General features: G+C 41.8%; 1 protein-coding gene and 1 long non-coding RNA gene across 4 annotated transcripts in view; one reads left to right on the top strand and one right to left on the bottom strand.

The window, feature by feature from the left end:
• Positions 1–27,985, top strand: part of LOC137378760 (cysteine-rich secretory protein LCCL domain-containing 2-like) — a 55,385-nt gene that overhangs the window by 12,474 nt on the left and 14,926 nt on the right. Inside the window, exons 7-13 of the mRNA XM_068049142.1 lie at positions 2,241–2,399; positions 17,852–17,912; positions 19,099–19,165; positions 19,889–20,022; positions 21,213–21,256; positions 21,374–21,446; positions 23,487–23,562. Coding sequence (XP_067905243.1) covers positions 2,241–2,399; positions 17,852–17,912; positions 19,099–19,165; positions 19,889–20,022; positions 21,213–21,256; positions 21,374–21,446; positions 23,487–23,562 — 614 coding nt within the window. The remainder of the gene's footprint in view (positions 1–2,240; positions 2,400–17,851; positions 17,913–19,098; positions 19,166–19,888; positions 20,023–21,212; positions 21,257–21,373; positions 21,447–23,486; positions 23,563–27,985) is intronic.
• Positions 23,915–26,402, bottom strand: LOC137378761 (uncharacterized). 3 transcript variants are annotated; one of them, XR_010976652.1, is made up of 3 exons: positions 26,080–26,402; positions 25,370–25,439; positions 23,915–24,297 (listed from the first exon to the last, which is right to left on the bottom strand). It is a non-coding gene; the product is annotated as an uncharacterized lncRNA (long non-coding RNA). The 3 variants fall into 3 exon arrangements; XR_010976654.1 differs by having other exon boundaries at positions 26,119–26,402; XR_010976653.1 differs by lacking the exon at positions 25,370–25,439.

The raw sequence follows: 27,985 nt of genomic DNA, 5'->3' as shown, positions 1-27,985 counted from the left end.
CGGCAGTGGCACCAGGCCCAGCGCTGGAGCTCCAGACTCAAGGTGAGTGAGGCGGGGTTGCCGAAGCCAGTCCGACAGGCCCTGGCGATGGGGAGAGGGTGGTAGTGTTAATGGAGGGGTGGTAGTAGACTTCAACAGCCAAGTTTTCTCTCAGATTGCCCACAGAGGAGGACCCCCCTACCACCCCAAGCCCGCAGGGAAGCTGCCTTGTTTCTCCGGATGACCTCCCTGTGTGGCGGAGGCCCTCCCCGCTGTTGGTTTAATTGCAGCGGCGGCGGGAAGAGCCCCTTAAGTGGCTGCTGATTGGCCACTTAAGGGCGTCAATTGGCCTCTGGGCGGGAAGGCCTTTCCTGTCCCTGACTTAATTGCGATGCAATGGGAAGGCGGTGGGCCCTCTGGTCCCTGCCTTCCTTCGCAATTCTATGGCTCCCCCACCCACCACTCCCCCCCCCCCCCTCCCCCCCCGCCACCCTCCTAGCCTGTCTGCCGGGGACCATTAAGTTCCTCCTCATGGTCAAGATTGAGATTGGATGTAATGCATCCTGTGGTTTGAATAGCCTCCTGCCCCTTATAGTACTCTGCAGTCCTGTTCAAAAGTGAATGGGACTGTGGCTGAGACTGAGAGAAAACTTGGGTGTTGAAGTCTACTGTCACTTCACTCCTCTAACTGGAAATACCCTCCTCCCTGCACCCCACCATCCTGTGGAAGGAGAGGGTCTTGTAAAGAGAGGTCCCTTCTCCCTCCTGTTTGGCCTGCCAAATTCCACTTTCAAGGAGAACAATTCCAGTCTCAATGTCAAGACTTTCAAATGGATAATGGCCACCCAGGACAGGTAGATTCTGAAGGAAGACCAAGCACTCATAGAACCTAAGCCTAGGAATGAGTTAATGCCTTCTGGAGAGATGGGGAGATAATTGGTGAGAAGAAATGAGAAAAAAGCTTTCTGGGTGCGTATGGGAATAGAAAGAGGGATCTAATTTCTGGAAGCTGGCCAATGTATATCTTTATAACCAATGTAAACCTGTTAAGGGTTTCTGTTAGGTGATACATTATCTCATCAGTTTAACTTGATGACCAAACCTAGTTTAATGCTAGTCCCAGATACCCACTAATACCTATAAACATCTCAATACCTCATAAATATGCACTCAGAAGACTCTGCTAATATATTTAGATGCAGCATTTTAGTTGATAAAACTAGACTGCACATTTAGATGGAAAAATTTTTTGACTTCAGTGAGCTTCATCATTAAGGTTAACATTTATATTTCCATAGATAGTGCTTTTGCTTTTTGATATGTAAAGCTAAATTTGGTTAAATTGAGCCAGATATTGTTTCATTATAATTATACACAGTGGCGCAGTGGTTAGCACCGCAGCCTCACAGCTCCAGCGTCCCGGGTTCAATTCTGGGTACTGCCTGTGTGGAGTTTGCAAATTCTCCCTGTGTCTGCGTGGGTTTTCTCCGGGTGCTCCGGTTTCCTCCCACAGCCAAAAGACTTGCAGGTTGATAGGTAAATTGACCATTATAAATTGTCACTAGTATAGGTAGGTGGTAGGGGAATATAGGGACAGGTGAGGATGTGGTAGGAATATGGGATTAGTGTAGGATTAGTATAAATGGGTGGTTAATGGTCAGCACAGTCTCGGTGGGCCGAAGGGCCTGTTTCAGTGCTGTATATCTAAATCTAAAAAAAATATATAATTACCTGACACTGGGAAACGTGATGCTTTTACCTTTTAAAGTACTTAAATACTTCCAAGATGTCCATTTATATTTGGGGATATTGTGTTTTGTGTGTGTGTGTCACAGAGCATAGGGGCTAAGGTACTTATTTAACAAAGATATGCTCAGTAGTTCAGCTAGTGTCGGATGTATAAATCTAGCTACTAATACTTGCACATATTTTGCAGTAGCTTTTTGGTGTCATCAGATGGACTTTCCAATCTTTGGGGGGAAAAATAGACAATTCCTTACGTTTTCCCAAAATATAGACCTTCTGTTGTCTAAGGTGAGGTGTATTATCAGCGAGGAAGTTGCATGGGCATCTGCAGGTCATGCATTGAGTCTTCCATCTGCTGAAGGGTGCATGGAAGTGAATGGGGTGGAAACTAGGAAGTATAAAAAACACAGGAAATTAAACAGTGAAGAAAGATCTTGATTCACTGCATCTGAATTAAATTTCTGGTCCCATGTGTGCAAAACATTATTTAACTTTATTTCAACATTTGTTCTTAGACAATGGAATGAGAAGACTGGAGCACGAACAAACCAATGAAGTAGAGCCTCCCCAGATCAATACAGGTGCATCAATCCCTTGGACAGTGCCATATTCCCAACCAAAACCACAACCACAACCACAACCAAAGGAGGAACCTAACAGCAAGGAGTACATGAGTAAGGAAGCATTTAAGTTATATGCCTAGTTCACTTAAATGCTACAGAATTCATCAGAAGTTTTATGTGCTGCTTTTAAAAAAAAAACTTGCACAGCTCTCTAGTGTCTCAGGAGTGCAGGTGACGATAGGTCTTTGTTAGAAAATATAATTCCAAATAAGATTCAGAAGCTGAGAATGGGCTAATCAGCACTTTGTTAGTAATGCAGCAATAAAGTATTTGCATGGCTGGTCCATTTACTTACAAAAGGGGCAGTGAGAGATGGCTGTAACTGCAAATGTAGAGCCAGTGGTCTGCTGGGATCCTCAATGCACATGGCCGCAAGGATCCTTGGGATAGTGACTTCATTGCCCCTCATGCGCACCTTATATTCATACTTAATACAGAAATGCAAACATTGTACTTATTAGTGTCTAGGAATGTTAGTTCTCCTCCTTTACAAGTATATAAAAAGGAAGAGAGTAGCTAATGTAAATGTTGGTCCCTTAGAAGTAGAGACAGGAGAAATTATCATGGGGAATGAGGAAATGGCAGAGACATTGAACAAATATTCTGTGTATGTCTTCACAGTAGAAGACACAGTTACATATCAGAAACAGAGGGAATCTAGGAGCTAATAAGAGTGAAGAAATTAAGGTAATTAATATTAGCAGAGAAAAAGTACCAGAGAAACTCAAGGGACTAAAATCTGACAAATCCCAGGACCTGATGGCCTATATCGTAGGCTTTTATAAGAGATAACTGCAGAGATAGTGGATGCGCTGGTTATGATTTTCCAAGATTTCATAGATTCTGGAACAGTCCTAGCAGATTGGAAGTTAGCAAAACAAACACCGCTCAGACAGGAAGCAGTGAGTAGGGATAAATAGGGCATTTTCAAGTTGGCAGGCTGTGACTGGCGGAGTGCTGCAAGGATCAGTGCTGGGGCCTCAGCTATTAACAGTCTATATTAATATCTTAGACGAAGAGACAGAGAGTAATGTATCTAAGTTTGCTGATGATGTGTGGGAATGCAAGTAATGAGGAGGACAAAAAGAGGCTGCAAAGAGATATAGACAGGTTAAGTGAGTGGGCAACAAGGTGGCAGATGGAGTATAATGTGAGATTATTCACTTTGGTCATAAGAATAGAAAAGAAGAATATTTTATAAAGAGCATGAAACTTGTAAATGTTGATGTTCAGAGAGACTTGGGTGTACTCGTACAAGGAACACAAAAAGTTAGAATGCAGGTATAGCAAGCAACTACGAAAGCAAATGGCATGTTGGCCTTTAATACAAAGGGATTGGAGTACAAGAATAAAGAAGTCTTGCTACAATTGTACGGGGCTTTGGTGAGACCTCACCTGGAATACTGTGTGCAATTTTGGTCTCCATATTTAAGGAAGGTTTACTTGCATTGGTGGCAGTACAACAAAAGTTCACTGAATTGGTCCTATGATTAGAGGCTGAGTAAATTGGGTCTATATTCTCTGGAGTTTAGAAAAATGAGAGGTGATCTCACTAAAACATTCAAGATTATGAAGGGGCTGGATATGGTAGACACAGAGAGATTGTTTCCCCTGGCTGGGGAATCTAGAACAAGGGGGCACAGTTTCAGGATAAGGGGCTGATTATTTAGGACTGAGATAGGATAAATTTCTTCACTCAGAGAGTTGTGAGTCTTTGGAATTCTGGAGGTTTATGGATGCACCATCATTGAATATATTTAAGGCTGAAATAGATAGATTTTTGATCTCTCAGGGATCAAGGGATATGGGGAGTGGGTGGGAAAGTGGAATTGAAGTGGAATTCAAGATCAGCCATGATCATTTTGAATGGCGGAGTAGACTTGATGAGCCTATGGTCTACTCCTGCTCCTATTTCTTATGTTCTTATGTTGTCTATGCCAGTCTTATCTAGTTCTGGTGTCAGATTTCTATCTTCTTTTGCTGGTCAGTATTTCCTCTCTCATCCTTCATTCCATCCCCCTTTCTCACATGTTAACTCCTCTCCACTTCCATAACATTCAGTATTCTTTGCTCATTCTCAGGCAAGAGTTAAGGCTTCCTAGCCATTATTTGCCATCACATGCCCAGTATGAAAACAGTACATATGCTTAAGCTGAGAGGGTTTTTAAAGAAAAAGATCCCTGGACTTTATTAATAGAGGCATAGAGTACAAAAGCAAGGACATTATGTGAAACCTTTATAAATCACTGGTGAGGCCCCAGCTGGGCTATTGTTCTCAATTCTGGGCACCACACTCTTTAGGAAGGATGTCAAAGCATTGGAGAGAGTGTAAAGGAAATTTATTAGAAAGTTACCAGGGATGAGGGACTTCAGCTATTTGGAGAGACTAGAGAATCTGGGATTGTTCTGCTTAGAACAGAAAAGGTTAAGGAGAAATTTAATAGAGGTGCTCAAATTTATTAAGGGTTTTGTTAGAATAAATAGGGAGAAACTAAATGAAAAGGAAAAATTTGCTGTGCCATGGGGAAAGGGCAGGGAAGTGGGGCTAATTGGATAGCTTTATAAATGTGCTGGCACAGGCATGAAGGGCCAAATGATGACCTTGTATGCTGTATAACTCTATGACTCTGTAAGATTCTACAATTCTATACTCTTTACAGCAAACCACACTTTGATTTAACCTATTTGTTGCCAACATTCTCTACATGGTAACCCTGGGATCTTTCTCAAAGGTTCACTGACTTTATTTCACATCTCAATCCCCAAATAACTGTAGCCCTTCCAGTTCCACTCCAGAGCCCTACTTATTCCTTATTAATGTAATAGTTCCCATGGCATTCTTCTTGTATCTCAACAGTCTTAGGGTCTGTTTAACCAAGAAAACAAGATGGTTAAGATTACTATCGTAATTCCCTAGGTGAACCCCCAAGACATGATTCTGATTGGAGGATGCTATCCCACTTTATATACTACCTACCACCATATAAGATCTTCAAGATGGGAGACAGATTGCTCTATGTTAGCATTCATTAAATACTTCCGGGAGATGCAACTTCATTCAGGATAGATTTAAGACTCAGTGATGGTGGAAGTATTGGGTATCCAAATAGAACCTAAGAACCATAGAAAAGTTATGGCACAGAAATAGGCCATTCAGCCCATCATTTCTGCGCTGGCTGATAAAACTAGCCCAATCTCATCTCACCTTCCAGCACCTGGTCGTAGCCTTGCAGGGTACAGCACTTCAGGTGCATATCAAGGTACCTTTTAAAAGAGTTGAAGGTTTCTGCCTCCATCACCAATCCAGGCAATGAACTCCAGACACCCACCACCCTCAGGGTGAAAAAGTTTTCCCTCATGTCCCCTCTAATCCTTCTACCAATCACCTTAAATCTGTGCTCCCTGGTAACTGACCTCCCCACTAGTGGAAACAGGTCCTTCCTGTCTACTCTATCTAGGCCCCTCATAATTCTGTACACCTCAATTAAGTCACCCCTCAGCTTCCTCTGTTCTAAGAAAAACAGCCCTAGCCGATCCAATCTTTCCTCATAGCTGCAACTTTTGAGCTCTGGTAACATTCTTGTAAATCCCTTCTGTACTCTCTCCAGAGCAATTATGCCATTCCTGTAACTGTGGTGAACTGTATGCAATAATCCAACTGTGGCCTAACCAGCATTTTATATAGCTCCAACATTACATTCCTGCTTTTGTATTCTATACCTCCGCCAATAAAGGAAAGCATTCCATATGCCCTCTTCACCACTTTATCTACCTGTCCTGCCACCGTCAGGGACCTGTGGACATGCACTCCAAGGTCTCTCACTTCCTCTACCTCTCTCAATATCCTCCCGTTTATTGTGTACTCCCTTGCTTTGTTTGCCCTCCCCAAATACATTACCCCATACTTCTCCTGTTTGAATTCCATTTGCCACTTTTCCGCCCACTCAACCAAACCATTGATATCATTCTGGAGTCTACAGCTATTCTTTTCACTATCAACTACACGGCCAATTTTTGTGTCATCTGCAAATTTCCCAATCATGCCTCCCACCTTTAAGTCCAAATCATTAATATATACCACAGACAGCAAGGGACCGAATACTGAGCCTTGTGGAACGCCACTGGAAACCACTTTCCAATTGCAAAAGCATCCGTCGACCAATACCCTTTGTTTCCTTCACTGAGCCAATTTTGGATCCAACTTTTCCCCATTCCCCTGTATCCCATGGGCTTTCATTTTTCTGACCAGTCTGTCATGTGGGACCTTGTCAAATGCCCTAACTAAAAGTCCATGTAGACCACATCCACTGCATTACCCTCATCAATCCTCCTTGTTACTTGCTCAAAAAATTCAGTCAAGTTAGTAAGACACGACCGTCCCTTAACAAATCCATGCTGACTATCCCTGATTGATCCGTGCCTTTCTAAGTGGCAGTTTATCCTTTCTCTCAGAATTCATTCTAATAATTTACCCACCACTGAAGTCAGACTGACCGACCTATAATTATTTGGCCTATCAGTCGCATCCTTTTTAAACAATGGTACAACGTTCGCAGACCTCCAGTCCTCTGGTACTTCGCCTATATCTAGTGAGGATTTGTAGATGATCCTCAGAGCATCCATTATTTCCTCCCTGGCTTCCTTTAACAACCTGGAATACAATCCATCCTGCCCTTGTGATTTATCCACTTTCAAGGATGTCAGACCTTCTAGTACTTCCTCTTTCATTATTCTTATCATATCTAATATTTCACACATGCTTATCATATCTAATATTTCACACTCTTCCTCTTTTACTACAATGTTTGTATCATCCCTCTCCTTTGTGAGGACAGAGACAAAAAACTCATTAACAACCCTGCCCGCATCTTCTGCATCCACACATAAGTTCCCTGTACATCTCTGATAGGCCCTACCCTTTGCTTAGTTATCCTCTTGCTCTTAATGTACTGATAAAACATCTTTGGGTTTTCCTTGGTTTTACCTGCCAATAATTTTTCATGTCCTCTCTTTGCTTTCTTAATTTCCTTTTTTACTTCACCCCTGCACTTTCGATACTCCTCTAGGCTTTCTAAAGTATTACGTTTTTTGTGACCTTCATAAGCTTTCTTTTTCTGCTTAATCTTACCCTGTATGCTTCTTGTTAACTAGGGGGCTCTAGATTTGGTACCACCCTTTATCTTTGTGGGGACATGTCTACACTGTGCCTGTAGTATCTCGCTTTTGAATGTCTCCCACTGATTTTCCTTCAAGTAGCTGTATCCAGTCCACTTTCAAATTTGCCTTCCCAAAATTTAGAACTTTTATTCCTGTTTTATCTTTGTCCTTTTCCATGATTATGCTAAAACTAACTGTATTATGGTCACTATCTCCAAAATGGTCACCCAATGCTACTTCATTAACTTGCCCAGCTTCATTACTGAAGACTAAATCTAGAATTGCGCCCCCTCTCATTGGGCTTGTTACATGCTGGCTAAAAAAGTGCTCTTGAATGCAGTTCAAGAATTTTGTGCCCTCTGTGCCCTTCACACTGTTTGTATGCCAGTTGATATTACGATAGTTGAAATCCCCAACTATTATTGCCCATGGTTTTTGCACTCAGAAATTTGCCTACACTTTGTTCTTCTATCTCCCTCTCGCTATTTGGGGGTCTATAGTACATTCCTAGTAGTATGGCTACACCTTTTCCTTCTGAGCTCAAGCCATATGGCCTCATTGGATGATTCATTTAGCATATCATTCGTCCTCACAGCTATTAAAATCTAACCATTGACCTAAATGCCTTTGTTTGGAGGGTCATGTTTACCTGAATTTCAGTCACATTGTTGGCTTGCACAGGTACTAATACTTTATTCCCAATTTTTAAAAAATTCATTCATGGGATGTGGGTATCGCTGGCTAGGCCAGCATTTATTGCCCATCCCTATTTGCCCTTGACTACTGAGTGGCTTGCTAGGCCATTTCAGAGGTTATTTAAGAGTCAACCACTTTGCTGTGGGTCTGGTTTCACATGTACCAGACCAGGTAAGGACAGCAGATTTCCTTCCCTAAAGGACATTAGTGAACCGGATGGTTTTTTACAACAATTGACATTGGTTTCATGGTCACCAGTAGACTAGATTTTAATTCCAGATTTATTAATTGAATTCAAATGTCACTATCTGCTGTGGTGGGATTCGAACCAATGTCCCAAGAGCATCAGCCTGGAAATTCTGCATTACTAGTCTAGTGACATTACCATTATGCCACCGCCTACCTTAATTTGGGAGATTTCAGTCGGTGTAACACTAAACATTAACTTGTGAACTAGAGAACTAGCTGCACCATACCGAAAGTATGAGCAGTGGTGATATTTGCCCTGCTGTAAATATCCACTATTTGTTAGATTTGGGCCCCTTTCTTAATTTGCCCAGTACAGATGGAGGAATTCTTCATCCAAAGTAAAGCCACAAGCTGGTGATGCACGTCAGAACTGGGACAGCCTACTCCATCTTTCGTGGAACAGCATGAGGTATCTGCTGCTTGCCACGCTCCCCATTCCCCTCTTACCAGTGGTGTTGGATGATTCACATATTAGTTCAGTGCATTGAAGGCTCAGGAATTCTCCAATACCCCTCTTTAAACGTTTATCATTCTCAGTCAGCATTGGGAAAGCCATCACTATCTGCATTGATCCAGTTGCATCAGTAATCTGGCTACAAGCTTTACGGGCATAATAAACTGCTCTGTATCGCCTTGTTTTACATCGATCTGGATCTGATTATGTTTATTAATTTTAAAAGGGATTCAGTTGTCCTCTATGCCATTTAAAAGTGTTTTTGGATCTGATTTAAGCGTAACCTTCTATTCAAGCTGCGCATTATGGCTTTTGATATATTCTGGTCTGTATACTTATTATTGTTCAGTTTAATCATTTAATTAATTTTATCCTGAATATTCTCCATCTCACCGGCTATCCTCTTCAATGATATTAACGCATTCTGTTGTTCCCGATAAGCCTGTTTACTGCTTTAATTATTCCCTTTATTTTCTTTCTCATCGTCTCGTCATGCTCCCACAATGATTCAGTGTCTATCTTGTCCCACGCTGCAGTACCTGCTCTTGTTCCTATTCCTATCCATTCTCCTACATTCCTCTTTTTGAAAAATCTTCCGTGACCTCAACCTGAGTTACATGATTAGAGAAATGCTATGCAAGTTTAATCATTTGCAGATACAATTGCCCATGCTTTTGAATACACAGGCCTTTTGACTTAGTTACAACAGTGAAAATGAACAAAACTGGAGCAATGTCAGAGCTTCACATAACTTCAAGTCCATTATTTGGGCCACTCTTGATATCATCTGGGTATCCCAGTTCATCATCTGGCTTGTTCACTGCTTATGCTCGCTACTTAGGGACTCATTCCTCATGTACTCACTGTTTCAACCCTTCCTTGTTTTTGTTCATTCTCCAAAATTTTATGAGATGGCTCTCGGTGTTATCCATTCTTTGGTTATCAATCATGCATATTATCAGTACTGGATCACCTTCTTGTACCAGCATCTTTTCTGGCAAAGGCTGTTCTGTAACACTGTGGAGCTACCATCCTGTAAAAGAAATACTGTCAGTGGGCCTCTTCCATCATCATCAGCACAATCCTGAGAATCATGATCGCCTACAACAAAGAACAAAAAAAATCTATCTGGCTCGTCTGGAGAAACCTTTGAATGGTTTAATCTGCATCGCATGCAATGCCTTTGTCAATGTTCTGATATCCTACTGTCATTTGGGGAGTACAGTTGCTAAATATCCACTCAAATTAAGTCCTGAAACTTAAAATTTAATAAAGCGTGATACCTTTACAATCAGCGCTGCAACGTAGCAAGAGTCGTTGCTTAGCGAATCTTCAAGTAGAACTGATCTGGTATTAGGAAACAATTTTTAAAAGCACGCTGCCTATGGAAGTAAAGAATTTAATTTCTCTATATGTGAACAGAGGGAGTGGAGCTAGCTTCATCACAGTAGCTCCAGACTCAGGCAGATATCAAGTAAATATAAAGAATTGAAAAAAGAAACAATCAGTTTAGATCTCAGATCCCTTGGACATAAAAAGGACACAGTCCTGTAACAGTGTGATTCTTCAAGCTCCCTTTACCCTTTTTTTTCAGTGGAAGATGCTTCCTATGAAGTTATAAAAGTTGCAATCAATTTAATTCTAAATAAATCTGCAAAAGATCTTACAGTCAAAAATATGATTTTCCTAATCAAGTACACATGAATTCTGCCAAATAAATTTCATCCTAAATTAATCTGGGCTACTCATTTTTCAAACAAAATTTGTTTTCAAACATTTTCATTTAAATAATTTTCAAACAAAAGTTTTCCAAATTTCTATCATTTCAACTTAAGTGACAGTACCATAGGTAGGCTTTATATCCAAACAAGTAGAAGGGTTCCAAAATTGAAGAAGTTGCATTCTTAAAGAATGCAAAACTGTTAAACAAGCAGAAACTATTAGTTGATTAATCACATTATCAACTATTGTTAACCTTCACTGTGCAACACAATCCTGTTGGGGAAGACAGAATTTTATTTGAAATGAAAAATGGTATTTTCCAGCACTGTCTCATGCACATGCAGTGATCTGAGTCAAAACAAAATCATCCAAGATTCAGGTGTACTATGTTAAATTGAAATTAATGTCTTTTTCCTTAACTAATTTTCTGAGATATTCATGTTGCATGATGCTTCACATAAGGACTTAGTTACCTTAATAATACAACATTCACGTTTTCTTCATTCTCATCTATCTTTCAAAATATTGATTCCCTTTATGGGTGATGAAATTAAAAGTGCCAATTGCTAAGTGAAAATCCCAGGTCATGAACCAGACAACAGTTAGATAATTTATTTAACCAGTTTTCCACAGTGGCCACTAAGAAACAAGTATTCATAATTTGACAATTTGATCAGGCTTGGTTTGTAAAGTCATTACAGTCAGCCTCAGTTACTCCAATTCCGTTCAGAGCCAGGAAGTCAGTAGCTCAAAAGACCCAGTGCAAGAGAAACAAAGATTAAAATTTGAAGTATTTGTCTTGTAGGAAAAACAAAAGACTGAAATATTTGCAAAAGCGTTTCACACATTTTTAAAGAGACAATACACTGAAAACAACATAAATCTTGTAGCTTATTGATTTACCCTTTCTCATCTCAATTTTATCTTTCAATTTCTGATGTTTGCTGCACTCAATAAAAGTAACCAAGGGTTCTTTACATTACTGCATGACAGCCTTGTCATTGTGAAAGAGCTGCAGTTAAGGCTTCATTGTGAAGGCTTCAGGGAGGGTGAAGAAAAGATTTACAAGAATATTCCAGGGATGAGGGACTTCAGTTACAAGGACATATTGGAGAATGTTAAGAGGAGATTTGATAGAGGTGCTCAAAATTATGAGGGGTCAAGATAGAGTAGATAGAGAGAAACGGTTCTCATTGGTGGAAGAGTCGAGGACCAGAGGACACCGATTTAAGGTGATTGGCAAAAGAAGCATCGGCAACATGAGGAAAAGCTTTTTTACGCAGCGAGTAGTTAGGATCTGGAATGCACTGCCTGAAAGTGTGGTGCAGGCAGATTCAGTCATGGCTTCGAATAGAGTATTGGATAAGCATCTGAAGAGGAAACATTCGCAGGACTACAGGGAAAGGCCGGGGGAGTGGGGCTAGCTGAGTTGCTCTTGCATAGACACAATGGGCTGAATGGCCTCCTTCTGTGCTGTAACCATTCTGTGACTCAATAACCACTCAAGAGTCCCAGTCTCTTCCTCATTCATCTTTCAGAACTGCTGCTACTGCCTATCTCCCTGGTCCCACACTTTGCCTAAATGTTCCTCTCAGCTCTGCTACTTCCATTTCCTGTTTTTTTAGCCTATGTTTAAGCTCCTTATTTTCTGTCACCATCTCCTGTATTCTCCATTTAAGTTTCTAATTCATCGTGTCCTCACATTTCTTTAATAAGCTCTTCCCACGAGGCAGAATATTGAGCTTGCAGCTCAGCCTTTCCTCCTAACTCCTCAATTGCTCTCTCTTTATCTTCTGAGAGGTTAACTGATTGTTGTATCTCTTACACTCCGCTATCAGGCACATAACTTGGTTTGGAAGGGCTTTTTCTGCCAGAAAGCAGGCCCTGCACCATTGTGAACTTTGTCTTGCTCTACCTTGTCTTGTGCTTCCTGAAGAGGTCTCTCTCTAGGGCCTGGGCAAGTTCTGTCAGTGAATCTCCCTTCCTCATAAGGGCCCCGATATTTAATGAACCTCTGCCATGTCCAGGCAAGTAATTGTTAATATATTCATCTAACTTCTACATTATGCCTCCCCTCAAAAAAACAATTGCAGTGCTACCAATATACCTGTAACGATTGTGATCCCTGTTATTGGAAACGCTTTTCAGTGTCTTTGCCGCAGTCGCCAGCTGTTGGGATGTAACAATCTTGTAGCCCATTTGTTGGTATATAGCCTGCACTCTGCCTGACTATAGCTTTAAAGATTGAGTCCAGGAAATGGCTGATATTTGTGCGAAGAATCTTTTTAGTTCTCAGCAACATATGGCATTCAACTTTCATGGGAGGAAGATGGCTCTATCCAGTCCCATTGCTTATAGATGGAATCTTGCTGTTGGCTGATGCTCAGGGAAGCCTGTGGTTTTGGAACCACAAAAGGAACTTGTGTACTGATAGCGTGTTCTTCCAGCTGCAAGAGACTAGTGCAGATTGTGAAACACTGAAGAACAAAAGCACAATAACTTTTAAAGTCTTCACTAAGTAAACAATTCTTATACTCAAAAAGTGCTGAGCAAGGTGGAGCAATTGCTTCCTGAGTGTTAACATGGCCCCTATCATTTTGGATTGACTTACTCATCGTACACTCATGAGATGCCCTTACTGGGGTCTTAGAACAGGTCAGTATAGGTTCTCAGACAGAAATTTTGTTGTACAATTCAAATAATGCAATGCTTTCAAGCTGAACCAGGAAGTTCTGCAGAGAGTATCAGATTGGCTGGTACTGCTGCTGGGATCAGTTGGCATTGCTCGGTGGAATAGATTCCCTTAATTTGCTCCAGATACGGCACTTGGCTTTGAGTGTGATGGTTTGATGAGCTCCCAGACTGCTCAGCCTAAGACTCTGCCTGATCTGAACTTTCCAACCCAACATGTATCTCCCCTCCCCTTGCTACAGCTACCCAGTGTATAGCTGGGAGCCAGGTATTGGCATCAACATGTTGCACAGTGGACATTTGACAAAATTATTGACTCAGCTATGGACATGGGGCCAATTAATTTGTATAAAGTGTATAGCCAATCTAATGCCATCAAGACACAGTCCGATTTAAAACACATTTCTCTCTATTTAGTGAGATACCTGGCATTGTTTTTGCTTGCACAAGTAGTCAATGTCTGCCCGCTCACTTGATGAGCGATGCAGAGAATTCGGATAGATGTCCATCTGCCAGGAGTGATCTTGATCTCTTTTTTTCTCACTCTCCCTTTAATACCCTCTCCCTCTCTCCTCTCTCCTCTCTCTCTCAATCTCTCTCCCCTCTCCCTTGGTCCTCTCTGTGTCCAGCCATCTCCCCTCTGTGTTCCCTTCTCTTTCCCATCTCTGTGTTCCCCTTCTCTGTCACCCCTCTATGTCCCCCTCCTCTTTCCCCTCTGTGTCTCCCTCCTGTCTCCCCTCTGTGTCCCCATCTCTCACCCTCCTCTCTCCCCTATGTGTCCCCCACTCTCTCCCCCATTCTCCCCTCTCCCCCTGCTCCCCTCTCCCCCTCCTTCTCCCCCTTCCCCTCTCTCTCTTTCTCTCTCTCTCCCCATCTCTCTATCCCCCTTTCTCTCCCGCTCTCTCTCCCACTCTCTCTCCCACTCTCTCCCCCATCTCTCTCCCCCATCTCTCTCCCCCATCTCTCTCTCCCCATCTCTCTCTCCCCATCTCTCTCTCCCCCATCTCTCTCTCCCCCATCTCTCTCTCCCCCATCTCTCTCTCCCCCATCTCTCTCTCCCCCATCTCTCTCTCCCCCATCTCTCTCTCCCCCATCTCTCTCTCCCCCATCTCTCTCTCCCCCATCTCTCTCTCCCCCATCTCTCTCTCCCCCATCTCCCTCTCCCCCATCTCCCTCTCCCCATCTCCCTCTCCCCATCTCTCTCTCCCCTATCTCTCCCCCTCTCTCTATCCCCCTTTCTCTCTTTTCCACTCTCTCCCCATCTCTCTCTCCCCCATCTCTCTCTCCCCCATCTCTCTCTCCCCCATCTCTCTCTCCCTTATCTCTCTCCCCCCTTTCTCTATCCCCCCTTTCTCTATCCCCCATCTCTCTCTCCCCCATCTCTCTCTCCCCCATCTCTCTCTCCCACTCTCTCTATCCCCCTTTCTCTCTCTCCCACTCTCTCTCCCTTCTCTGTATCCCCCCCATCTCTCTCTCCCCATCTCTCTCTCCTCCGTCTCTCTCTCTCCCACTCTCTCTCCCCCCCCCCCCATCTCTCTCCTCCCCTTCCCCCCCACATCCCTCCCGCTCCCTGTCCCCGTCCCCGTCCCAGCCCGGCCCGGTCTGTCTATAAAAAAACAGCTTGTTCTGACTCGGAGAAGTCTTGCTTTTCCAGTTCTGTCATTTGTTCCTTTGCACTATCCTATCTGTTCAGACATAGCCAGGGAGCAGCTGATTGATGTCCCCCGTCATGTCAGCGAGTCCTGCTTCCCCTGCGCGCTGATTGGATGGAGGTCTGGACTCAGACAAACCATTCGCACTTTTGATTGGCGGGCCAGATACAAAATTTTGGCGGCTGTAGGAACTAGCCCAATTCCTTGATCCTTGTAATTACCTTCGCTCCTGATAATGATAAATGTCAGTTTAAAGGCTTGGAGCAAGACATTTAAAATTACCATGGACCTCAAAATTTTTACCATGGACACTGGTATTCATGTACGGATGCGTTGCAGACCCCTAGTCCAAGCAAAGAAGTCTCCAAGCAAACCCAGGAAAAGAAAAACTGGCGAATCAATACCTTTCTCTGCACAGTGCAGAACAGAGCAAAACCTGTAGAAAATTATGGAGGCACTTAACTAGACTTTACGTATTTTCCTGATATTGAAACAGACAAATTGGGCTGAATTTTATTTGGGCGCCGCGCTCTGCGGTGATGCTCTTTGAACTCGGCGAGGTGCCCGCATTCGGTGGCCACCGCAGAGCGCCTGCAATATTTTGCATGGGGGCTCATTTAAGTAGTGGGGGCGGAGCACCCGCCCCCGATGGCCTGTCGGGGCGACCTCCGCGTACCTGGCAACTGCGTCCCGCGCCATCGTTCAGGCGCCAGTGCCATTTTTAAAGGGCTTTAAGCCCTTAGAATTACTTTAAATTTTTAAATGGGCAGCATTATTAAATATGTGGATGGCCCTTCCCCAACCCCCCCAATGGTCATTTCGATGTCCAAAATGACCAAGACATTCCTTTCTCCCTACCCGAACTTTACCCCCTAAACTTATAACATTTGGCCTATAACCCCTTCCCTCCATCCCCACATCCAATAAAAATTGATTTACTTGCTCCTCCACCCCTCCCGCCCTGAAATTTTTGTTACTCCACCCTCTCCACCAGGTTCTTGCCTTGGAACTCCATGCGGAGTTCTGAAGGTGCATGAAGGCCAAACAGAGGCTGTAAAATCGGTGTGGGATAGCAGGTAACTTAATTTGAATATCATTACTATCAATTTAAATATGCAGATGAAGGACCCACCGCCAGGCAGCTGGGGTGAGTCGGGGGTGGGGGGGGACGCACCGAGGTCATCCTGCCGCTGTTAATCTGCGGTGGGCCCCTCTTGACGTCGTGGGTCGAGGCAGGCCTCTCCCCGCACCATTTTATCAGCCCCCACACTGCAACCGCTGGCATCGAGGGGCCGGTAAAATTCAGCCCATCTTGTTTATGTTGCTATTTGCATATGAGTTAACATTCTTTTAACAACTGTTGTATCCATATATTTAATTATATTTTCTAGCCTGTTTCTTCATAAACAAACAACTGTTCTTAAAAATGTTTTCAATCTAAATATATTTTATCTACTATTTAAAATGTGGGATTATGTGGTATTTTTGTGTGAATTAATATAACAAACAATAAAAAGGCATTTTAGAATCCACACTGTGGATTTGTTCGCATATCAAATGAGCTGTGTGAAAATGAATGGAATGGATGAATGGCTTATTTTGATCAGTTATGTAAGGATCTATTAGTTGCACAAAACAAAACCTGTAATTTGATTGATGTAATGAAAGACTGTGCTCCCTTCACACTCCCACCGTTTGCAGCCAGAACAGATGGAATGCCTTGAGAGTGGCTTTTCATTTACAAATGGCCTGCGCATCTGACTGCACAAAATGCACCATAATAATATCCTTCAGTGTTTTCCACAAGTTGATGTCTCTGCCATGATCTTTAAAAGTTGCAAGAACAGTGAGGTTCAGCAATCAATATTTTGGAAGGACTCTATGATGTGGGTGATTTTTGTGTCTCTACTGCACCATTTATCAACATGAGCAGGGCAGTAATAAAGTGGGAATAGTAAAATAAACTAACTGCCTTTTTGTTATCTGCCCACTTGTAAAAGCAGCCTGATCTTTGTTATGTTGATTTCATGCCATTGGATTCTACAATGAATGGGCAGTTCGCTCTGCTAGGTTATAACCCGGATAGCACAGTTTAAAATTGTCCAAGTTGTCTCTTTAACCTGTCTGTTTCTAGGTCTGCTGAATCAATCCAACAGCATTCACTGAAAGACAGATCTAATATCTCCTAAGGGACCACTGAACTGATTTTGTTCCAAGATATCCCCAAAATAAGATACATAATCTGATCAGCATGATTGATCTTGACATGTGTCTTCCACCTGGGGAGTAGTTCCAAACCCATGTGCTCACTATGTTCACATATCTATTTTATTCCCCTTTCTTTCAGTCACCTAATTTATTCTTAAATGTTGGCATGGTTTCTGCTTCAGTCACTAACTCTGGTAGTTAATTTCCATAATTGTTTATGGAAAAATATTTCTCTTGCTCTCTGTCTTAAATCTCTTGCATTTCATCTTAGATCTATGTCCCCTTATTCTAGACCTTACAATTAAAGTAACAGCCCATTTCTATCTACCCTGTCTCATCCTTTCACAATTTCAAAAACCTTCATCAAATCAACTGTAAGCTCTTCTAATGAAAACTGCCACAATTTTTCTAGTCTTTCCTTGTATTTGTATTTTCTATAACAGGCAGCGTTCTATTGAATATGCGTTGTACTCTCTCTATTGTCGCAACATCCTTCCTTTAGCTTTGAGCCCAAAAACTGCACATAGTGCGACAACTATGGTTTTACTAAGGTTTTATATAGATTCACCATCACATCTCAACTTTCCTATGTTCACAATTTCCTTTTCTGTTTGTCTTAAATTGCTATGCTTTTAGATTCTTATATAACTTTTGATTGCCTTCCTACATTCCAGCTCAAGTCATCAATTGCGAGACTAAAATGAGAGACAAATGCAAAGGGACAACTTGCAACAGGTATTGTTGTTAATTCCTACATCCGTATTATTTATGTCTATTCTTGCATTTCCAGTTTATGACTTTACAGGATATAGTATAGACATGAGTAATAAGAATAAGAATTGTGACTGGAATTCAGGTACCTATATATGTAAAATGGTAGACATCTAGTTCAACAAGTCTGTACTGTATGAGGACTGGACATATAAAGATCTGCAATCCTGGAAAAAATAATTAATTCGATGCTAAATACTTGAAATTGAGTAATGGCCATTGCATCTTGATAGCATACAGCTATTGGTTTGTCCAATATGTCACATACATTCTGCAACAGCTTGGCCTGACAGTTAAGAGAACTTGCTTTAGAGGTGTATATCTAATCATTTGATAAAATTTTATCCAATCATTTCTGGATCATATTATTACAGGATATAGCAACAATGTAAGGGATTTATGTGGAAATCCTGATGTAAAGGGGATTTCCCTCTGATGGATGATTTGTCAGTCATGTGTTTACAAGATGCAATTATATAATTGGTAATAGCAAGTCTCCTGTCTCTTTCTGCATTACTTTCTTATAAATCCCCTGGTTTAGTATAATAATAGAAAACCCTTCTTGCTATCTGACACGCAGCTGGCAGCCATATTAGCACTTGTGGTATGAGGAAAATTTAGTTGTTTTAGTGGAAGATGCAGAACTCAATCACATTTATGTCATCCGAGTGTTTCAAATTTGTTACAGTTTTGTAACATGTGTTCTGTAAGTCTGTTTTTCCCACAGCGTTGTTTTTTTTTGTTTATTCGTTTCCTGGGCGTTGCTCGCCAGGCCAGCATTTATTGCTCATCCCTAATTGCCCATGAGATATTTATACTTTTGTTACACTAATACTAAATGTTTTAAAAGCAAATTGGCTATAGAGTAGTTGTTGTTGCCATTAAGTGTTACTGCAGAGCTAAATGCCAAAGCTTGCCATTTGTTATGCCAATACTGCATCAATAGAAGTTTTTATTCAGGAGTAGAGGCCAGAAGAAACACAAGGTTCAATAGGTAGTGAGGGCACTTACTATTAGTAAATATTTTTAACTTTTTTGAAAAATTCATTTGTTTATATATATCTTCAAAATGTTCTGTGACCTGATGATATTCAGGCGTTGTGTAGTAAATGCAGAGATATTGACTAACAGAGTGCATGTTGTTGATTAGGTATAAGTGCCCAAAAAATTGCCAGTCGTCAAAGGCTAAAGTAATTGGAACACTCTATTATGAAATGGTAAGTGCTTGGCTGTCTCTCAGCTTATTTAGATGTGTTAAGTTTCATCACCTCAAAGATCTACAGAAGTCTGCTTTCTGACATAAATCATGGGATGTGCCTCCTGAGCTTGTCAAGAGTTATGGGTGGGGCCAGGAGAAGCAGAAGCAGGCCCTTGGTGGATGGGGAGCAGGGTGCATCTAGGGTACAGCCTGAAGCCCCCCCCCAACGACCCTGAGAGAAGGGGCATTAGGAGCCAGCTTGAAGGGGGTGCCAATCTCCATGCCTCTGCTGCCCCCAGGAAACAAATATATCTTGGCTGTCACCCCCTCCTTCTTTGTAAGGAGGCTACTTGTAAATATATTTTTGAAACATTGAGTTGTCCTCAACTCAGACCTGGAACTCCAGGTCGGTCCCACTTCTGCGGGGGTCATGAGGTATGTACATCTGGTGGCGTTGATGCATTGCAGGCTCCCAATTGAGGGTCATGGAGTGAAAACACCTGCGTTTGGTGTTCCCATCTTCCCTGATGGCCATTTAGGGACAGGCAGTGACTGCATTTCTACTAAACCATCCTGGAATCTCTGACTTAAGACTGGGAGTCCTGGCAGAGTTTGTGGCATTACAGCAGGCACCTGGCGGAGCTTGTCAGAACCAATGTGGATTTTTAGGGGCCTGTCATTTTCTAATACTTTGTCAAGCTGTGCAGCAGATGGACAGTTAATTTGTTTTGCCTATTTATAGCAATCCAGTATTTGTCGGGCTGCAATTCACCAAGGGATATTCAAAAATGAAGAAGGTGGGCTTGTGGATATCACGCGCCAAGGAAAAATCCCATTTTTCATCAAATCTACCAGAAATTACATTCAATCTCTGAGGTGAGAACCTCCCCGACATGGGTAAAAATATTCAATGCTAAGGAGATGTTTTCCCAATTTACTGACTTAGCTTTGATGCTGCAGCAAAATCTTAATGGTTATGCTTAAATTAATCGGGGTTAACTGGGCTTTTTAATTTTTCCAAACTTCTATATGTAAAGACTTAAATTAAAATGGATTAGGATTACTGATTATGTGGAGGATAAACACCAACAAGGACTGGTTGGACTGAACAACCTGTTTTCATGTTGTAATTTCTATGTCATGCTATGTAATTGCTTGTCACAGTTAATAGTTTGTTGGATGTCAATACACGCTGTCTAGACAGAAACGTTAAAAATAACCGTGTGTGCACCCTGATCCAATTTCTGTCGATATGAGATGTGAGCACAAAGTGTGGTGCGACATCACACTAAATGGAGGAACTCACTATGACAGGTCGCCGAACAGAAGTGGAGGAAATTAAGTTCTTACATCCATCATCATGGGAGTAAGATAGAGTAGAGAAGAAAACTTCACATTTTCACTCAAATGGTGACTATTCGTAACCAAATCAATACTCAAACACACAAGGTTGTGCAGTTCTCCTGATCACTTACCATAGCGTTGTCAGGAGATTGGCAAAAACTCTGAAAAAACTGGATGAATGGTTGTTTTTAGCCGCTTACATTGTGTCTCGGAGGGTGGTGCTGATCTGCTCCCTGAAAATTTCAAGTAATTATATAGAACATGTCTGGGCATGTGATCACTGAGTAGCTTAATCAAACAAATATGGCTAATAAAGCTGTAAATATCAATAATTCAGGCATGCCCATTGCTCCTTTTTAGTGATCCTTTTGTTAGAGGCTTACACCCCCCCCCATGTCTCTTATTCATTCATATACACACACACACACACTCTCAACATGAGGGATATGAAGATAGTGTACATGTGTGTGCTATTAATCTGTTCGTTATTAGCCAACTATGATTTTCTTGGCAGTAACATTTCACCAGGAGGCAGAATAACAGAAGTGTAGGCATGAGTAGTCAGCATTGGATTCAGGGTGTTTCATTTTTGGTTGGTCTCCAGTACAGTACATGATATCTGATTAATTGAGAGATAGAAATCATGACAATAGTGGCGATAACTGTATCATTCATAAAACCATCACTATCTTCAGTTTAATTCAGATGATATTTATTTACAGCAAGTTCAAGCCAGCAAATGGATTTAGTGTTTCCAAAGTGACCAGTAAGTTTATTTCTTCAAATTTTAATACGTTTCAAAAAGTTTTAGTTTATTGTGTATCACCTTCACTTTAAGTGGTGTCATTTTAATGAATGTAATTGTATGATCTTGTTTTATTAGCCCAAACAGTTGACTGTTATACTACAGTGGCTCAGCTGTGTCCATTCAGAAAGCCAGCTACACATTGTCCCAGGTAAAACAGTTACAATGCCCACCAATTATTTTCCCCCCAAAAAACTCAGATCAACATTGTAGATTGTTATGAAGAACTGTTATGAGTGTTAGAACGAACAGATTATGCAGTGATGCTTTGTTAAAACATACCGGATATTTTCTACCTGAGATTTAATTTTATTCCCAATCCATGGGTTTCTCCCTCAGCAACTATGCTTTGTAACATGTTCAGATAGGCTTTATAAGGACAATGAAAGTGTCCTGTAATTCCAATGCAATAGTGATTTTCTGAAGCTTGGACTGAGAATATTGAGGAGGGTTGTCTTGAAAATTCTCAGTGTTAATAATGCCATGATCAATCAACCATAGCGTGTACTAATTTCTTACCCAATGAAAACATCTTTCTTTCTCTCTCATTCACACATGCTACACTCCCACAGAGTGAAAGTGAACTAAATCTGACCAGAACACTCAGGCTGATGGTGAATAACTCTTTATAACTTTATTCTTTATAACTCACTTCCGAGCATCATCCACAGCCAAATATGCTGCACAGAATATGTCATCAGTTTCCGTCTTCCTGCAGAATCTGTTTATGCTGTTTATCATTTCGTTGCTATGTGTAATATGTCTACTCAAGGTTGAGCATACCATTTTCCTCTAATCCTGCAGCTCCGTGGGACTATCCTTAATGTGTTTCCACTTCTGCCTGTCCAAATACAGCCAGTGCGTCTCCAGCACTGGTTTCTCTTTTGGTTCCTAACATCCCCCACTGCCCCCCGTAACCCACACAGTCACCTCAGGAGTCCCACCAGGGTCTATCCTTACTCCCCTTTATCATCTACATGCAATTATAGGGTCAGCTTCCAAATGTATGTTGATGACAGCCAGCTGTACTTCTTTACCACTCCTCTCAACATCACAACATCCATCATGCTATCAGATTGCCTGTCACATGTCACAACTTCTAACATCAGGAAGATCAAAACTCCCACCATAAATTCTCCCTTGCCACTGTTTCTGTCTCCAGTCACTTCTGTTGACAGAGCTGAGCTTGAAAACCCACATCCTATCCATCACCAAGACTTATTTCCAGCATTTCCCACCTCCACAGCTACCTAAGCCCTTCCACAGCTGAAGTCCTTATCTAAGCTTTGGTCACCTCGATAATTGGTTACTCGTTTCACTGTCCATAAACTCCAGCTTGTCCAAAATGCAGCTGCCTGTATCCTGCCCTGTACTTGGACTAACTCATTCCACACCCTTATCTTTACTGACCTACATTGGCTCCATGTCCCCTAATATATCAAAACTCCTCATTCTTAATCTTTAAATCCCTATGTGGCCTTGCCCTAACATATCTCTTCAACCTCCTTCAGGAATATAATCCCCTCCTACACTCTTCAATCCTCTGACTGTCTTTTTGTGTACCTTTATCCCACAATTGATGATGGTGCTTTCAGCAGTCTCAGCCTCACTCTCTGGAACTCCCATCCCTGGATCCATTTCTCTCTCTTTAAAAAACTTCCCCAAAACCTATCTATCTTATCAAAATTTTGCTCACCTCTACTCATCTTTTCCTTAAAGTCTTAGACATCTGTTGTCTTTATGTATTTCCATTTATCAAAAGCTTTGACGCCACATCAATGCAAGTTGTTGTGGAAGTGGTATCAATCACTGAGTTATACTTGACTGTAACATGTCGCCATGAACACTGCAACTCTGGGAGCTAGGCCATTCGATAAAAACTGTAGCTTGACTGTAATACAAAAGTTAAACAGGCGCTAACCCTTTTTCAGGTCCTTAATGCAATATGCTTTACCTCAACCTTGTTTCCATCTGTCACTTTGTTGTTTCTTTTACATCATCCTTTCACTCCATTTGAGCTCTTGGTAAAAACTGGATTCAAGATTGCTCATTTGCAATTAATTTGAAGAAGTTTTGTATCACCCATTATATTTGCAATAGGAGCTTGTATTGATTAACCAATAATTAACTTCTACAATAAATATTTCATTGTCCACTTCCCAAGTTATAGACTAATTTCTTTGATTTTTAGAATTAACTGCCCACCAAACTGTTTGGAGGAGTTTCCCTTCTGGGCACGGGTCATCGGCAACAAGATTTATTCTGATGTAAGTGTATTTTGCTTTCTGTGGTTGTTATGCATTATCTAGGTTCCGTTAGAAAAAGTAATATTAATAAAAGCAATATTACTTGGAATAAAAGGACATTTTACAATATAGTAGTAGCACGGAGAGTGGAAGCCAAGATCCTACCTTTGTGGGATGGATTGTGCAGCTTGCGTTCGCAATATCTGGAGCTAATCCAATGTAACATCTCATGAGAAAAGGAAATTTGTTCATCTACAGGAAAGGTTTCACTGAGTATTCTGTTTCATTATGTACTATACTTTCATTAATGTCATAACAGTGTTTCTAAAAGCTGGATAACAGCAATAAGAAAAGTGAACACATGAGCAGGAAATTTCTATTGTGGTTGCTTTATTCATCACAGAAAGCTTGAAGCCTCCTGGGGGGTGGGGGGGTGGGGGGGGGGGGGTGGTTAATCTCTTTCGCAGTTTTGTTTTCTGTTTGATGACCAGTTGTGGTTTTGTTCTGGTTCATTCCAGCAGATGGTGTTCTATTTTCTAGATCCCTTTGTTCTTATTTTGCTGCTGATGCCATTTTTCAGAGCAAAAAAAAACTGAAGCCATGAAGCCTATTCCTTCACATTACTGATATTTCTTCACATTACATTGATACGATGGATTTGTCCAAACCAATAAGTAAAGTGTCTTTCCATATAATGTGAAATGGCAATGTAAAGCACTCCTTTTCGGAATTGGGCTCAATAATCGCACTGCTCAACTGTAGAAGGAACAAAACCAGAAAAAGCTCATTAGAGAATAGGATGATTACCAGTGAAACCTTTCAGACTGGAAATAGACATGACAAATTCAGAATTTAATAAGTATTTAATTGGGCTGTAATGCTCATATGCTTTGATTTAATAATTGAGGTTAATAAACTTCTATCCAAATTTCTATAATCTCTCATCAGAATTTTTAACAATTCCTTTTTTCAACATTAATGGAAAAAGTTGGTTCACTAGATTACATTTTAGACTCTAATTTACCTTAATAAGCAGCTTTTGTGATTTCTTCTCTGATAGCTCTGGATATAGGACTAATTAAGTCAAAAAGTAGAATTCAGGGTTTAGCACATGGTCTATTTTAGTTTAATAGTGATTTCCATCCTTTTAGCCTCTGTTCCACTTATACTACCCACATGTGAGACAAACAGAAATGTTAGTAAAGTAATTGGTTGAAGGTGGAATCCACAATGAATGGTCACATATTCTGATAATGTCAGCGAGGTCAGTTTTGCTTTAAGAGGGGCAAAACTAGGGTAGCATGGGACTCAACTGAAGCCTCGCAATTGTGGAAGTTCCCAGAGTTAATCCATTGTGTTCCACTTAATGAACAGCTTTTGCAGGACTTGCTGAATTATGTGTCAAAACGCATTAGGAGGAGATGAAAGGAATGCAGGACTCACATCGAATAGTTGTGGTTTGCCAAAAAAAATCACGCGCAATGTCAGATGTGAGCTCAAAGGAAGAGGAAGGGTGTACTGTCTGATAAACAGGCTGAAAGCAAGCTAGTGTGAATGGAAGAAAAAAGAAGGAATGAGGGAAGCAATAAAAGTTTTACATGGACAGACTGTGGCCACATAAGCATTGCTATAAAGGAGAGAGAAACTAATGATGAGGAAAGAATTGGAGCTATAGTGAATGAGTAGGAGAGAGGGAGCGAGGTGAGCCACTGTGTGTACTGCCATTCACTAAAGTTGACACTGTGACCATGAATGGTGCTGAAATAATAATGTTCAATTAACAAGGACATTAACCTGGATAATACATACATTTTAAACATTAATTTACCTCTAAAACATCTTGTGAATTTTTATCCATTTGTTAGAGATGAATTTCAGTACATCTTGTTGCACAGTGCCTTGACAAAAATAAAGTATCTGCACTTAATGGTGAAAAATTTCTTTGCAATAGAAATACAGGGTTGTTAGCGGGCAGGTTTTGATTCTGTCATATTATTGCAGTACACAATGCTAGATGTCTTCATGATTGCCCATTGATGCATGATGCATATACAAATTAGAAAGATTAATGTTTATGTTAGTGACTGTTTTTTCCTAGAAGCATTTATTGGCAAAGTTCAGCTAGATAAACTAAATCATCATGTCACTCAACTTTGTGCTGATTATAAGATCATATTGCACTTGTGGATGAAAATTCATCCATTCAGAGAGATCCTAAAGTTTTTCCCTTGCAGCACCAAAATGTTTCCAGGGTTTTTTGCTGGCCCATCTGGAAATGTATTCTCTATATTCACCACTGTCTGGGTTGGATTTAGTTCCCTTCCCGACGTCGGGCTCCGTGGTGGCGGGGTAGGGGTTGGCTGGAAGATCGAAGCGGCAATGGCTGCCACGGAACCCGATGCCGGGATTGCCGGGCCCGATCTTCCGGCGGTGGGAAAGCTCTGTGTCGGGCACTCCGCTGCTCTGCGACGGGGCCAGACTTTACATAGTTAAATTAGCTGTTTAGGTTAATTAAAATCTAATCTGCCGTGATCTTACCGTAGGTTCCGGATCTTCAGCGCGACAGACGGCACTCACCTGCCTTCATTTCCCGTCCAGCGAAAACTGGCGCTACCGAGGCGGGGAAGGGGGGATCTCTGCATTTGTGAAGTTGAGGGGAGAAGGGGTCAACTCTGCATTGGTAGTGTAGTTGGTGGGGGGGGGGGGGGGGGGGGAGAAGCGGGGCAAATATGTATTTTTAGTGCAGTTTGGGTGGGGGCAACTCTGCAGTTTCTACGCAGGGCTGGTAGCTCTTTAAAAATGGCGATAGTGCCTGCGCAGATACAGTTGACTCCATTCATGGCGTTGTCGAGGCCGCGCCTGCCACGTGATTGGTGTGGTGGGGAGGGGGCAGCTGCCCTGCATATGATAATGAGGTGCCGGGCTCAAGATGGTGGCCCATGCGTGCCGGCTGCCATTTTTCTATGCCTGCCAGGGACTACAAAATCCAGGCCTCTGAGTGTCGAAAATTTTCCCAATTTACGTTTTATTAATTTGAACCTGTGCATCCTTGTCCTAATTTAAAGTTAAATTCCAGATTTACTTTTACCATTCATAGAATTACATAGAAATGACTGCATAAAAACAGGCCATTTGACCCAACTGATCTATTCTGCTCCACATGAGCCTCCTCCCACCCTACTTCATACCACCCTATTAGAATAGCTGTTTATTCCTTTCTCCCTCATGTATTTATCTAGCTTTCCCTTGAATGCATCGATGCTATTTGCCTCAACTACTCAATCTGGTAGTACATTCCACATTCTAACCACTTTCTGGATAATGAGGTTCTTTCTGAATTCCATATTGGATTTATTAGTGACTATTCCATTCACTATTTTATATGTCTCTGTAAGGTCATCTCTTGGATACCTCCTTTCCGGATTGAAAAGTAAAAGTATCTCCAGTCTTCCTTCATAACCCACTCATGACACGGGAAATCACCCTTGTGGCTTTTCTCTCTGCTGCCTTCAGTGTTTCAATGACTTTCTTGTGTCACGGTGACCAGAACTGGACACAGTACTGAAAGTGTGGTCTGACAAGAGTACTGTACATTTGATCGTGGATTTCTTTGACTTATATTCCACAATTTTGGCCAAGTAGTACCAACATTAGCTAATTGCTGTGCATTGGTTGGACATGTTTAGCAGGCTTGAACTTTTAGATTGCCAATTGAGATGTTTACCTACAATCTGGATGAATTAGGGTGAATTGGGAAATTTCCAAGCCCATGTTTAAAAAAAAAGGACAGTAAGTGGATAGTGCCGAAGGATGTTGTAGGTTACAGAGGGACATAGATAGGCTGCAGAGCTGGGCTGAGAGATGGCAAATGGAGTTTAATGCGGAAAAGTGTGAGGTGAGTCACTGGAGGGGGGAGGGGGAGGAGTGAAATTAGCTGGGCTGGGTGGGGGGTGGTGAGCCGGGAAAACAGTTTGTATTGGCTGTGGGGATGGTGGAAAGGGGTTGAAGGGCAAAGAGCGCAAAGCTTGGGGTTCAATGGTCGGGTCTGTCAAAAATGGTTTCTCGGGGGGGAGGGGGGGGGGAGAGGGAAATAAATTTATTGATTGATCATTGAGCGGATGGAAGAAGGGCTTTTATGTTCAATTTAATGGTTTTATTGAAATTTAAAGTGCTGGTCCCTTCAAAATTTTACATCAGCTGTCAGGGCTTGCAGCCCTTTAAAAATGGCGCGGGCACATGTGCAGTAGCGCCTGACGCCATTGCCAGGGATGGAGTTCCCACCCGCCCCCCCCCCCCCCCCACCGTACGTCATTAAGGGCGGCCGTTCTGCCTCCTCCATTTAAATGAACCCCTGCTCGTAATATCATGGGGGCTCAGCGGTGGTGAAGTCACGCGTGGTGCAGGCCTTTCTACAAGGTCGCTGACGAGAATGGCGGTGAGCAGG

The sequence above is a fragment of the Heterodontus francisci genome, chromosome 17 (genome assembly GCF_036365525.1).
Source record: "Heterodontus francisci isolate sHetFra1 chromosome 17, sHetFra1.hap1, whole genome shotgun sequence".
In the NCBI taxonomy this organism is placed as follows: Eukaryota; Metazoa; Chordata; class Chondrichthyes; order Heterodontiformes; family Heterodontidae; genus Heterodontus; species Heterodontus francisci.
This window is presented reverse-complemented; position numbering and strand designations above follow the sequence as displayed.